Below are 14,531 nucleotides of genomic sequence, written 5' to 3' on the forward strand. Positions count from 1 at the left end.
GACTCAGCAAGACATCTCTGTGAAAAAGAAAAAATCTGAGCAGAGCCTGAAGTAGCTCTCAATCATATGCAATTTCTCCCTCTTCTAGAAGTGAGAAAAGCAGGTTTTCTTACCATAAACGGTGTTTACGTAGATAGCAGGATGAATTAGCCATGCTGTCATGGGAACTGTCAATCAGGCCCGGGAGGCAGAGCTTCCAAAGTAGAATTCAGAGCTTTGCTCTGTGCGGCTGCGCATGCGTTCCCGCGCGGGAAAAACAGAATCTCCTCAGTCTGTAATTAAGCAGTTATGAATAAGGTCCAATAGGCCGACTATCCAGGGAGGTGGGTGGATCAGCATAGCTAATTCATCCTGCTATCTACGGAAACACTGTTTACGGAAAGCAAACCTGCTTTTTCCCATTGATAGCAGGGCTGAATTAGCCATGATGACATGGGAGTCCAAAGCTCCCATCACGCTGCATTGTTTGCGCACTCTGCGTTACGTGTGATCCCATTCTGGTGGATAGTCTATTATGGAATTACGTCAATATAGAATGTAGAATGGCTCGTCCCAATTTGGCATCATCAGATGTTTGCTGATCTAAGCAATAGTGGGATGTAAATGTGTGCAGGGATGACCATGAAGCCGCTTTGCATATGTCTATGGGCTGCACGTCTTGTAGATGCGCTATTGATGCAGCAACTGCCTTACTCGAGGTGCGTTTGGATGGGAAGCAACATTAATTTCTGTTTCTGGTAGCAGAATTGGACGTATTGTGCAATCCAGCTGGAGATGGTCCGTTTAGCCACTGGAAGGCCTGGTGCGTTCGGGTTGAATGATACAAATAAGTGTGAAGTTCGTGATTCTGATTGTGTTCTTTTCTTGTAGTAAGCCAATGCTCTTTTACAGTCCAATGTGTGTAACAATTTTTCCCTGTTATTCTGATACGGTTTGGGAAACAATGATGGTAATTCTATCGTTTGATTTAAATGGAACTGTGAAACCACCTTTGGGAGGAATGATGGAATAGTGCAAAGCACAGCTTTGTTATGGAAAAATTGTAGACATGGACTATAATGTACTAAAGTTTGGAGTTCGCTGATTCTGTGTGCTGATGCAACTGCTATTAAAATATCTTACATGGAAGGTAGTCTTCTTATGTGGGCTATGTCTATCAGTTCGAATGGCGACAGCATTAGTTGTTCCAAGACAAGGTTGAGATTCCACGGAACCGTAGGTTTGGAGATTGGTGGTCTCAGGTAAGTGAGGCCCTTGAGAAAACAAGATACCATTGGGTGGTTTGATATGGGTTAACCTCGATGAGGCCTATGATACGCCGCTATGGCGCTGAGATGGACTCTGATTGAAGAGGTTGCTAGACCTGCTGAATATAAAGGGTGTAGGTAGTCTAGTAAGATTTCTGGCGAACAGTCCAGGGGATGTAGTTCTTTGGATGTGCACCAGGAAGAATAATCGTTTCAATTTTAATCCGTAATTTTTCCTTGTAGAAGGTTTTCTGGATTCTACAATTATCTCTTGTGCTGCCACTGAGATGCCTTGTTCTGTTAAGAGGATCCGTTCGACCTCCACACTGTTAAGTGTAGGGAAGAATGCATCGGGTGAAGGAGAGTTCCTTCTTCTTGTGATAAGAGATCTGCTTGATTTGGTAATGTGATTGGTTCCTCGATCGAGAGATTGAGAAGGTAGGTGTATCATGGTTGTCTGGGCCAAGCCGCTGCTATTAGTATTAACTGAGTTTTGTCATTTATGCATTTTTGTACAGTTCTCGTGATGAGAGGTATTGGAGGGAATGCATACATCAGGTTCTCTGTCCAGGGGATGAGGAAGGCATCCTGTGCTACTCGTCGATGACTGGTCCATACCGAGCAGAAACAAGAAACTTTCGCGTTTTCTTCTGTGGCAAAGAGGTCCATTGTCGGTATTCCCCACTTGGCAAATATTTGTAGAGTCACTTCCTGATTCAGTGACCATCCGTGAGGGAGGAATATTTGGCTTAACCTGTCCACCCAGGTGTTGATCACCCCTGGCAGATAGGTCGCTTGAAGATGGATGGAGTAACAGTTTGCATGGTCCAAGATTAGCAATGTCTCTTTGCATAGGGGCCATGAACCTGACCCTCCTTGCTTGTTTATGTAAAACATTGCCACCTGATTGTCGATATATACCATGACTCGACGGCCTTGCAGTTGGGGAAGGAAGGTTCGTACCGCATTTCGTACTGCTCTGAGCTCTAGCAGATTGATCTTTAGATTTTGTTCTTGGGGAGACCATTGTCCCTGTGTCTGTAGGTGGTCCAAATGCGCTCCCCAGCCCTTGCGAGAGGCATCAGTTATAAGTAACATGTTGTGCGGGGGAGCACTGAATAAGGCACCCTTGGTTAGCGTGGTTTTGTTTATCCACCAATCTATGTCCTTTGTCATTTCTGAAGTTAGAACAACTTTCTTTGCTAATGGTTGTGCGTGTTGTTTCTATTGCTGCTTCAACCCCCATTGTAGATGACGCATGTGTAAGTGGTGTTTGGGTACAGTGTAAATGGCTGCTGCCATGTGACCCAATACTGTGAGTATCTGACGCGCTGAAGGTTTCTGCGTAGTTCTGAGAGAACATAAGAGACGCTTCATCTCTAATTTCCTGTCCACTGGCAGGAAAGCTCTGTTTACTGTGGTGTCTAAGCGAGTTCCTATGAATTGTAGAATTTGTGTTGGGCTTAGCATAGATTTCTGGTAGTTTATTACAAGACCCAAGCAGTCCAAGCATTGAATCATTTGCTGAAGATGATTGTTTAGCGTTTCTGGATTCGAAGCTACTAAAAGCCAATTGTCGAGGTATGAAAATATTTGCATACCTTGTTGTCGAAGTTGTGCCACCACCACTGCCATGCACTTCGTGAAGGCTCTGGGGGCTGCGGATAGGCCAAACGGGAGAAACTTGTATTGGCAGAGTTTGTCCTGGAATTGAAAGGCTAGGTAGCGCCACAAAGATTGGTTGATAGGTATATGGGTATACGCATCCTTCAGATCTATCGAGCACATCCAATCATTGGGTTGAAGAAGGGGTAGGATGGTTTTTAAGGATACTATCTTGAATTTTTCTTTGATTAGGTATTTGTTCTACTCAAGGAGATCCAAAAATCAGTCAGTGGCCACCAGATTTCTTGGGAATTAGGAAATATGGTGAGTAAAATCCCTTGTTCTGGGCATATTGGGGTTAACTTGAATTGCCCACTGGTGTTGTAGGGATGCTATTTCTTCCGCTAGCTGGGTTTGGTGTACTCTGCTTACTCTGGGTGTTAGATGAGGAAGTTGAGGTTTCGTTAAGAATTGGAGTTGGTATCCATGTTGAACAATTTCTAAAACCCAACGGTCCGTTGTTATGTCTCTCCACGCTACGAAGTGTGATGTTATCCTGCCCAGTGGAGTTGGTTGTGGTGGTGGCGGCATTTGTATCACTAAAAAGATGGGGTTGTTTTGGCAGAAGAAGGAGGTTGTTGGTTCTGGGTGCTTTGGGTTCTAGGATGTCCCCTTCTATTTTGCAGTGGTTGTTGTTGTACCCACTGGGTTGTGTGATATGTGGGAGGCCTATATGATGGATATTGACGGAATGGTCGACGTTGGTATTGTCTGCGAAATGGCACAAAATAACGTCTTGGTACGGAACATGTGGATGGATTCATCAACGATTGCACCGCTACTGATTGTTCTTTTAAATTGGATACCATTCCCTAGAATCGATCCCCAACCAAATTATCTCCTTTGCAAGGTAAGTTCGCTAACTTATTGTGCACTTCTATGCGGAGTGCGCTTGCCTGGAGCCAAGCCATTCGTCTAGCTGCTATGGCCGACGCTGAAGCCCTAGAAGAGGTTTCAAATGCCTCATAGATCGTTCTTCGGAGGTGTCGGATACCCTCCTCCATATCTTGGACTGGTTGTGGAATAGATGTTGTAATTGGGTCAGCAGCAGGAAGCAATTCTTTTACTGATTGTATGCATTCATAAATACTACACAATGTAAAACTGATGTTGTATTCCGGCTGAAATCATCGCAGCTTGGAATGTCTTCTTTGCAAAGTCAACGAGAGAACGGTGCTCCTTGCCAGGGTGTGTTGATGTATGCAGTCTTGACTTTTTTGCTCGCTGCATGGCTGACTTACTATTATTGATGAATGAGGGAGTTATGGAAGGGAATAGAAAGGCGACTTTCATTTTAAATTTCAAATCTGTCTTTCTTGAAACTGGGGGAATAGCGAAAGGTGTTTCCCATGTCTTTTCTAATACTGCATCCAATATCTTATGTGGAGGTAAAGAAGTTGGTTCCGCTGGTAAATCAAAAATCTTTAACAGGCCCAACGTTTCTGCCTTTGGGTCTGGAATTTTCGCTATTTCTAAATGGAGGAGGGATCCCATATTTTCTAGAAAATTAGGGTATGATAAATCTTTCAGTGGGGAATAGGGTTCAGGCAGATCTTCAGGAGGGTCTGACGGGTACCCTGTGGATGTGTCTGGAGATGTTTGAGGCGAGTCGGGTCTTAAGGGTGATGGAGACACCCATGCCGGTAGCTGAGATCCTAATGGACGGGTCTTTTAGTAATGGTGATATTGGGCGATCCGGGGATGGCTCCTTTGTGGCTTGTGGAGACTCCCGTGTGCTAGTTGTAGGCGAAGGTGGTAAGGTAAAGGTAGATTGCAGTGTCTCAAAAAATCCTGAGGGCTGCAGACAACTGGGAGAAAACCTGTTGGATCTGAGGTGGCATAAGTGGTTTTGAGGGTCGTTTAGACCCTGGTGATGGCAGTGCTGCCAATAGTATATCTGAGTCTGGAGGTCCTAAATGTAGTTTTTGTGGGTGTAAACTCTTCAGTCACCTTTTTCTTTTTAGCTAGTGGCTCTTGTAGAATGTGATCCAAATCTCGTTGTCTGGAACCAGACGAGAGGTCAGAAAAAACTTATAAGGGTGATGATGAAGACAAAGAGTGTGATGTTATGTGCACATATTCCTCCTCTGATTGAAAAAGGGATCTTGGTGTCTCTTGTCGCAAGGTTGACATGGATTTTCGAGAGAGTTGTGGACTTGATAAAGGCACAAACTGTCTCCTTGAATCACCTTTAGCTCTTTCTACGGAATCAACAGATGAATGTCGGGACCTCTGGTTCATTGATTTAGTTGTTTTGTGCTTTTCTGGTAGGATAGACCCAGGCTTAATTGACTTCCGACTGTTTTAAGGTGAGATGTTTGGTTTGCTTCGACTTACTTAATACTTGAGTCGAGCGGGGGCGCAGCTTGAGGTGTATGCATCATTCTGTGTTTCGGCAACTCTTGACTTTGCGCCGTGCTTCGAACTCGGCGTCGTATGCGTCGGCGTCTATGCCATTGCAATCGGCGCCATGTGCGGTCTCTGTTGCGTCGGCGCCGCTGGTTGGTGCGCCGCTGGTGCCCTTGGTCCAGACCGATGTTTTGACACAGTAGCGGTTTCATGATGCCCGTGTTGCGCCATGTGGCCTGGGTGCAATCGACGAACCAACTCCAATTTATCTCGGTGGGCCTTAGGCTTCGATTTGTGGGAATCTCGATCGCTTTGAATATTCTTGGACCCCTTCTCACCTCCAGGCCTGGAGATAGACACTTCTACAGATGAGGTTCTTCTTACTGTCGGGGCCTGTATTTTTGATGGTCCTGGAGATGGAGTGGGACTCTGAAGGTGGGGCAGAGGAGCCTCCAGCGGTGATTCTGAGGTCCCGAATCTTCTGAGCCCGTTGCCGTTGGGCTCTGGAGGACATGTGGCCACAGTGCTCGCACATACTTTGATCATGTCGGGGCCCCAAACACAGATAGCAAAAATCATGTCCATCAGTGATGAACATGATCTTCCCACACTCACATGGTTTGAATCCTGATGGTCTCGGGATTGACTTTTTTGATATTTTGCAGTTCTTTCAAAAACATCCTGAGGAGAATGAAACTACGCGCGCGGAAAAAACAGACTGAGGAGATTCTGTTTTTCCTGTGCGGGAACGCACGCGCAGCTGCACAGACCAAAGCTCTGAATTCTACTTTGGAAGCTCCGCCTCCCGGGCCTGATTGACAGTTCCCATGACAGCATGGCTAATTCAGACCTGCTCTCAATGGGAAAAGCCAATTCTCCATCGGAATCCTCCGATGTCTCATGAGACACCCCCTTGAATATTACCATTGACAGCCTCCCTGCGGCATCTGGCCGCCGTGACTGACAAATGGGAGGCCCAAGCCAGCGATCCCTATATAGTAGGTTGCTTCACCTTTCCTAGGCACCCCTGCAGAAAGGTCTTCAGGCCTTGAAAACATTTCACCCAGGAGGAGGGAACCCATAGGCCCAAACTTGCTCTCTCAGGGAAGCTTCTGCCCTTGGAAACAAAGGAGGTGGAAAACTGATCGTTGTCTCGCCTCCCACTCCACTCCACTCCAGAGATACCTAGGCCGAGGGGATGTCCCAACATCGGCAAAAACTGTATAGTCAAATCTCTGAACATCTAAACAGCGCTGACAGAAATGGAGAGAGAGTAAGGAATAAATTGCTATCAGATGGCAAACCTCAGACAGCAAGATGTTTAGACCTGTTGGTCCTCGGTACCTAGCTCTCCTGAACGTTGGCTCTAGGTGACCTCCTACACGCCCACCAATGCCACCCGGGCGTAAATGTACAGCCCTCCAGGACGCGCACAAATATGAATTCAAGACTAGATCGCGGTTGTACATGCACAAGAACATGCACAAATACATGCTTGTATAAGCTATGGTCATATGCGCACAAGTACCTGTGCAAATATGTGCTCAAGTCTAGATTGCAGACATATGCGCGCAAATTTAGGCCACAGCCTTGCTCGCACGGTCCCTGCACATGCAACTGCTACGCAGCAAGAATGCACGTACATGCCTACGCACGCAGGAAAAGAACCGCTGCTGTGGCCTACCATATGGCTAAGCAAAGCCTGTCTGTACCTTTAGCACATTTAGGCCTGGATCCATTCAATATCCAGCACCGAAAATCAAAGGCCTGAAGAGCTTCTCAACAGCTCGTGTCTCTTGACTGGCTGAGAATCAATGGGACCAAGAGGCAGCATCCCCCACTGCTTATTCCACTAAACAAGCTTTGCGCATAAGCAAATTAAAACCATCAGAAGACCTCTACCAGAACCAGAGACTTCTCCTTGGTGTAAGTGCCTCTCTGCAGGACAGGGAACCGCTGAAGATAGTTTAGGAAGCAATTCCCTGTCTCTCCCGCCAATGCTGCTAGGGAATCGAAAATGGCCACTGTTTCTGCACTGACAGGGAAAGAGTGCTAGACCTCCTATCACCCGCGAGGCTCATTCTACCAGTGTGACCATGCTCAACGCAGACACCCCCCCCCCCCCCCCGAAAACCATGCCCTTTTGCCGCACTCACAGGCTGTTCCGCCCTGCACCCATAACACCCCAGCACCTCAACAGCAAGCAGGGAAAAGCCCCTCAGCACCATGGAGCCAACACCCAGTCTCCTCTGCAGGCAGAGAAGTTGCTGAAAAACCCCAATCACTGAACTCCCCGAGCTGCTAAGGTAGCTCCCCCTCAGAAACCCATTACTACACAGATTCCTCTAACTAGTTTCTTGTTTTCTTTTTTTTTTTTTTTTTTTAAACTCTCTGAGAACAAATAAAGATACATAGAAACCAATTCTTTCCTTTGATGCAGAGGTTCCTATTCCAGGAGCACAGGCCACATGGCAGATCAGAAAAGAACCAGACCAGTGGCTATATCCGTCTCCACGCCTTTTGTCAAACTTAAGCAACCCAGCCAGGACAAACCGTATAAAAGGGATACTTATCTGTTCCAGTAGGCTTGCAGTACAGAACTGCCAGCAGGTTCTACCGCTGTCTCGTGGGGAATGAGGGATCTGGACTACAAAATACCCAACCCCATGGATTTCCAGACCAAACTATAAGGGTCACCAACCCCCTGCTCCTCCGCCTCAAACCAGGGGGGGATGGCTCCACCAGGTCCTCACAAACCCCTGGGAGGATCCAGAAATTTTGTCTTTTAATCTTTTTTTTTCTCTCTCTCTCTCCAGACTGCAGGGTTTTACACCATCTACCATCTGCTGGAGACAAAGAAATACTGAGGGACTGCAGCTGGCATGCTGGGTTATGTACAGTGTCAGTGAAACTTTATCTGTCTCCATCTGCTTTCAGGGAGGCAAAACCCAGGAGTCTGGACCGATATGGGTATGTACAGGGAAAAAGATTTCTGGCTTCCCGCACTTCTGCAGGGGAACAGCAACTCTGCAGCAGTTGTAGCAGAATTGCAGGAAACCAGGGGCCCTGGTTATGCCTTCTTTACAACAGAAAGTCTTAGGGGCAGAGACCAATAACTTTGCATGCTGCTGCTGCTGCTGTGTCAGATTCATTTTCTCTTCCATATTCATGCTGCGGGCATCTGTGTAAGCGTACAGCAATGCTCAACATACAATTCTCCGTGCAGTCACAGAGTTTATTCCACACCAGGTAAGAGCTGGTGCCCACAGGCAAACCTCCTCACCCTTCTTCATTTCCTTCTCCTTCTTGAAAATTTTGCCTGTCTCCTCCATAATCATGGTGTCCCCTTTTTCGCACAGGCTGAGAACGGACTCCCCAACTGCTGCTGCCTCCACCACCGCCCGCAGGACCCCTGAGGAAAACAGACATTTTAAAAATGAGAGTTTGTTCTTTATTCATTTACAACAGCCTCAGTTTAGAAGGCAGGAGCTGAACAATTGGCTTTCTGCACCACACGCTGCTGCGTGGGAGGATTTAAACTTGGAGACAATTCATTTTAATAAGACAACAAAGCAGGGCAAGTCTAAACGAAGAAAGTGAGTCACTGAAACCCTGGCAATATGTAGTGTTAGCTTCTTTTCATCCCAAGTGCTGCACCATGGTTCTAAGACTAACCAGAATGCCAGATTTGTTTTGAAACAAAAAAGTTAGGTCTTTTCAGGCCTTTAAGTAGGAATGGAAGTACCAGTTAGGTTTAGAATGAAATAAGCAGCACCTCCCTGGCTTCCCTCCCCCCAAAAATCAGACCTGGCACAGAGGTTGGCATTTCAGTTTTGTTATATGTATTTGATGTAGTGTTTTGTTAGATTGTTTTAATTAGGTTTGCATTTTTATTTCTTGGTTTTCATTTTTTTTTTATGGTAACCCACCAGGTTCAAGAGTTTTGGACAAATAAGATGGTGTCAGTTCTGAAACAGCCACTGTGAGGATGGGTTGCTGTTGAAGGTCAGCAACTATCACTGCAGCGGGATATTTTTGCTTTGGCCTAACAGTTTCCTCTTCCTTCTGGGCTTCCGATTCAGTCAGAACTGGCCACTCTTCAGCCTTCATTTCCAACTAACTGCGGTTTTTCCCGTTTGATAAATCCCCCACTTAGCCCAGCCAGTTCATTGTCAGGCCATGGCCACCTTCGTCTAGCCACTAGGTGTCACCAATGAGTGACTCCCTCCCTCCAAGAGGCTGGGAAGCCTGCTTCTGCAGCTTCCTGAGCCCCGGCCAGCCCAGGGAGCAGAAGACCTTACCCAGAAATGTGGCAACATGGCAGCGCTGCTTCTAAGCCTCGGAACTGGCCCAACTATCGCTCCAATTTCTGACATATGTCATATACTATGGAGCACTGCGACTCATTCAGAAAAGATCTAGTTAACTTTTCTGTGCAAACCCTTGAAATGTATGTCCTCATTATTCTACAGCAAAGACTTTAGCTTTAATGAGGGGAACATCACTCCACACTATTGTTTTCTTCTACTCTAGAAGTCCAGGATTGAATGAAACACTAACCGTACACATCTAGCAACTCAACTTTTCCCTGTAAAAGCAGAAATCAACATTGTTCTGTTACAGATTCATGTGGAGTAAAATATGTGTCGAAAGCACCAAAGGTTAAATTATTCATACAATAATTTTCTCTCCGAGTCCTGCTAGACCAATCATCAGGTATAGGAATTTCCTCCTTCACAGCTGACGGAGACAGTGGACACACCTCGTTTATGACCTCACTCTGGGCTATAAGGGAGGTGTGGTCCTGGCCTAATCCCAGTAGCCTTTTGCCAAAGCACGTGACCATCAGAAATCTCCCTTGCACGTACTGAAAGCTGCTATAAATGAGTGAAGAAGTAAGACAAGGGAAGACAGTACAAGCAAAAGAAGAAAGGAACAAGAGGGCATGCTCTGCAGTATACCATTGTTCCCCACTGCCCTGGTCTTCCTGGTGGGTTCTGGACTGGTCTAGCAAAACTCATAGAAATAAAATTATCAGATAAGAATAAATTAACTTTCCTGCTAGACCATTCATAGCATATAGGAATTATAAAAGCTACTCTTTGCTGGGAAGGGAGGAAGACAGGGAAGTTTTAATAACCCTTGCCCCAAAGGTGAATCCATCTTGGCCTGCATGTCCAACTTGTAATACATTGTAAAGGAGTTCAGAGATGACCTGGTAGCAGTCTTGCAGATATCTTCCCCCCCCCCCCAAGCTCAAATGCCAAGCAACCTCTTTTCCGGAGAATCCCCAGACCCCTCGGGATACCAGGAATACTCTTAGGGAACGCGACCAGGTCTAATCCTGGGAGAGTACTCCCAGGAAAAACGAGGGCTTGACCAGGCTGGGTCTGAACCTAGGCTCTAGGAGCTATATCCTCATATGTCCACAGTTGCCAAAGACAAACATTACTGGGATTAGGCCAGGACTAGACCTCCCTTATGGACCATCCATAAGTGACGTCTGGTCTAGCAGGAAAAAAAGGAACCACCTTTCCTTGCATTGTCCCAAGATACCCACAGACTCCTAGCAAAGCCTTACTCCTATATCTTTTGTTCTTCTGCTTGTTTCTCCTCTTTATATTATACTTTACTGTCAGTGCAAAGAAAACTTTTTGAAGTTTTTACTGCATTAACTTACCTACTTACAAACCTGCCTTTTAATCTGGCATGACCTATTCTGCATGAAAACAGATGTATTAAGAAGATTTAATATTCTTATCTTTAAAAGCTGCTAGGGACATACATTTTTGATATTGCTTTTAAATCAGTATGTTTAAATTCAGAGCACACCAAATCCAAAATCAGAGAGATGGCCAAAGAATCTATCTTTAGTCACATGGACAAGAGACTGGAAAACAGAGCACACAAGACAGAAAAGTAGAATATAAATAAATGAATATACATATGAAATATGGAATACATTTTTGTACTATGTAAAAAGCACAGTGACAACAGTACAGAAAAAGAATCACCAGAAACTAAAACAGATGAAAGGTCCAAAACTCCCAAAAACGCAACATGTCACTCACAGACTTGTCTCAAGGGGAGTAGTTGAGATGGACACTAAAAACAAGCATAAAGAATAAAAAAATTTTTTTGATGTATTTGTAGTTTACAATCTCTGACACAGGCCATAAGAACATAAGAAATTGCCATAATGGGTCAGACCAAGGGTCCATCAAGCCCAGCATCCTGTTTCCAACAGTGGCCAGTCCAGGCCATAAGAACCTGGCAAGTACCCAAACACTAAGGGGATCCCATGCTACTAATGCCAGTAATAGCAATGGCCAAGAGACAAACTGCTGTACGTGAAAGGTATTAAAATGACAGTAAATTACTGCAATGAAAGTCAAAATTCGCAGCTCAAACCTGTAGGAATACATTTGCTGAAATAATCTAAAAACAGTGTTGAGAAAGCAAAAGGCATGGAAATCTTATATTACTCAGAAAGCTTAAAATTAGGAAAAATTGCTTTTCTGGTCTATACCATGTAAGCAATTCTTGAATAGCATCCTTGCCTCTGCACACTAAAAACTGTTTGCGCCTTTATATGTGAATGTCTCCTCTAAATACAGACTGAAGCAATAAAGTGCGCGCCCAGCCAAGCACACAGGTTTACATGCTGCGAGATGCGCTAAACTAGCACCAGATGCAATAATGAGATTAGTGCATCCAAAATGACTGCCCAAATGCACACGTAGCCATTAGCACCCATCACATGTAAATTCCATGAAGTTAAGGCTATTAGCTTTTACCCCCCCCCCCCCATGAAGAAAATCACTGGATGCCCAATGCACACTTTTTAACACAACAAATTTAATTCCAGCCCCGGAGGTGGCATAAAGTCAATCTGAGAGTTAATGGCTCATGAGAAATTAAAATTTAAATAGTGCATCGGGCGCCATGGGGATGTGGGTGCATGTGCATTAGGAAAATGGGCACTCAATGCAAGCACCCATTACATCACACATCTTACTGCATCAGCCCAGAAGGAAGAAATGCAATAAATTAAAAGTCAAAAAATAAAAAACATTTGCTATGCTCATTTTTTATGTACATCTCTCAGCTACTCCCCCTTGAGACAAGTTTGTGTTTGAAACTTGTCAGTATTTCCACATTTTGAACTTGTTCCCCCATACTATAGTTTCTTGTGTTCTTTCCCTTACTGTCATTCTGCTTTTTGTATAGAACAAAAATATATACCATGCTTTGATATTTATATTCTTCTTGAATGTGTCATTAGTGCTTATTTGTCAATCAAATGTCTGTGTGACCACAGGCTCTCATCTTCAATTTCTATTTCTAAAAATGCTTAGAAACCGCTAAATCAGGTACACTAAAGGATGTTAGCTCAGAACTTTAATGTAGATCACTCACTGATCTATACACTCATAATACCCTCTTTTTTCCCCCAAAATCATAACATTACATGCACATATTGAAACAATTTATACAAAGCAATTTATACAAAGCTTCAATTACCACTCATCACTGTATTCTTCTTGGAAAGTTCTCAGGTTTTGTGTTTTTTTGTATAAGATTTTATTTCTAAATCGGCACTCGCACTTTGACATATTAACTTCCTGGCATAGTTATTGAAATAGTATTATAAGTCACACGAGCCTACAGTCTCTTTTTCTATTATCAGTTATGACAAGTTAATGCAAACGCCCCTAGCAGATGGCAGATCAAGAAGATAAAGCAGAAATTTAAGAACTCTGGTGCCGAAACAGGAACACCCCGCTGCAAAGCAGGAATATTCTGTTCACGGACTAGAGATAAACTGAGATCCCACGATCAGCACCAAGTCAGATTCAAATAACTTTATTGGCATTACGATTTTGTGTGTTTTGCCTAGTAATGCACATAATGAACTGAAAGGGGAAGAACAAGGAAAACAAATTATAAAATAATAATAATAGCTAAGCAAAGTTGCAGGTTTTCAGGCTCATGTCTCAGATTTGGGTGCTAGTCCGTGTCCATGGTCAGATATATCAATTCTGGCCTGGTGACAGGATACCACCACATCCTTACACAATGAGCATTTAAGTGGGTGCGGGGAAGACGTACGGCCCACATGTCCGGTCTCAGAACTCAAGAGCATACCAGGCAGAAACCCACACGAGGTGTCCTGAAGAGGACTGCGGGGCCCCCGTGTCCCGGAGAAGGGTCAGCAGCCCTGGGAGAGCGTGCAAGGAGATCATGGCCAGCACCGATCCCTGATCTCAAGACCATCGGGACAGGGAGGGACTCTGAGCACGCGAGGCCCGAACGAGCTTTGGGCAAGCGACAGTCTCTCGGCACAGCCGCCATGTGCTTCTCCTGGGACACGTGTCTAAGCCCCACAGGCGCCACCGCACCGGCCCCCGGGCTATCTATCCCACCGGGGAGGGACGGCAGCCGAGCGGGAACAATGCTCGACGCACACACGCGAGGTCTCTCCCGCTCTCCCCGCCATACCCCCCACCCGCCTCCCCACCACTAGCAGGTGGCGCCGGTGAGGCCTAGGCCAACCGCGCCGGTATCCAGCCCCCGCCGCACTCACGGTTCGCGATGTCGCCTCCCATCTTGTACTTGGTGACGACCAGGTCCTCGGCGATAGTCTGCTCCTGCTGCTCATCTTCGCCCGACATGTCGGCTAACGATTTCCCTCAGAAGGAGGACGGAGGCGCCGCGCGCAGGGGCAGACGGAGGCGGGAGCAGGCCCGCGCCTGGGAAGGCCCGCGCGGGCTCCGCGGCACGATGGGGATTGTAGTTCCGCCTGCGCGGCTCCGCTCTCTCCCCGAAGGCCTGCCACCAGCTCGATAGACTACGAGGTCCGACCGGCGATGCGCTAGCGGGCGTGAGGGTGAATTGCCTGCGTAGGGTTGCGTTGCCAGGTGCTAAAGCCGTCTGGGAACTGCAGTCTTATGATCTATACTGAGCGCTGTAGTCTGTAAGCTGCAGTCCTTATGGCTCTGCTCAGGTGAGACCGGAGGGGCAAATAGGGGACTACATATCCCAGAAGGCCCGAAAACTGCGACTCAGAGCCGCTTATTATGGCTGCCGAGAAGGCTCACACCCAGCCTCATCTCGTATTTTACAAACCTGTTAGAGGTGTATGGGTGAGATTAGTTTGCATTGTGCGGTAAAGATATGTACTTGTCTCCTTCAAATGACTATCTCCAAATAAAATAGTACCAAAAAAAAAAAAACACTATAGTAATAGCTGTTTCTTGGACTAAGCTA

At 45.8% G+C, this 14,531-nt stretch overlaps 1 protein-coding gene across 1 annotated transcript in view; it reads right to left on the bottom strand.

The window, feature by feature from the left end:
* Positions 1-14,230, bottom strand: part of PA2G4 (proliferation-associated 2G4) — a 61,717-nt gene extending 47,487 nt beyond the window's left edge. The window contains exons 1-2 of the mRNA XM_029594737.1: positions 13,849-14,230; positions 8,545-8,673 (exon numbers count right to left, since the gene is read on the bottom strand). Coding sequence (XP_029450597.1) covers positions 8,545-8,673; positions 13,849-13,936 — 217 coding nt within the window. The 5' untranslated portion in view covers positions 13,937-14,230. The remainder of the gene's footprint in view (positions 1-8,544; positions 8,674-13,848) is intronic.
* Between the last annotated feature and the right edge of the window lie 301 nt (positions 14,231-14,531).

Source organism: Rhinatrema bivittatum, chromosome 3, assembly GCF_901001135.1.
Source record: "Rhinatrema bivittatum chromosome 3, aRhiBiv1.1, whole genome shotgun sequence".
Classification (NCBI taxonomy): domain Eukaryota; kingdom Metazoa; phylum Chordata; class Amphibia; order Gymnophiona; family Rhinatrematidae; genus Rhinatrema; species Rhinatrema bivittatum.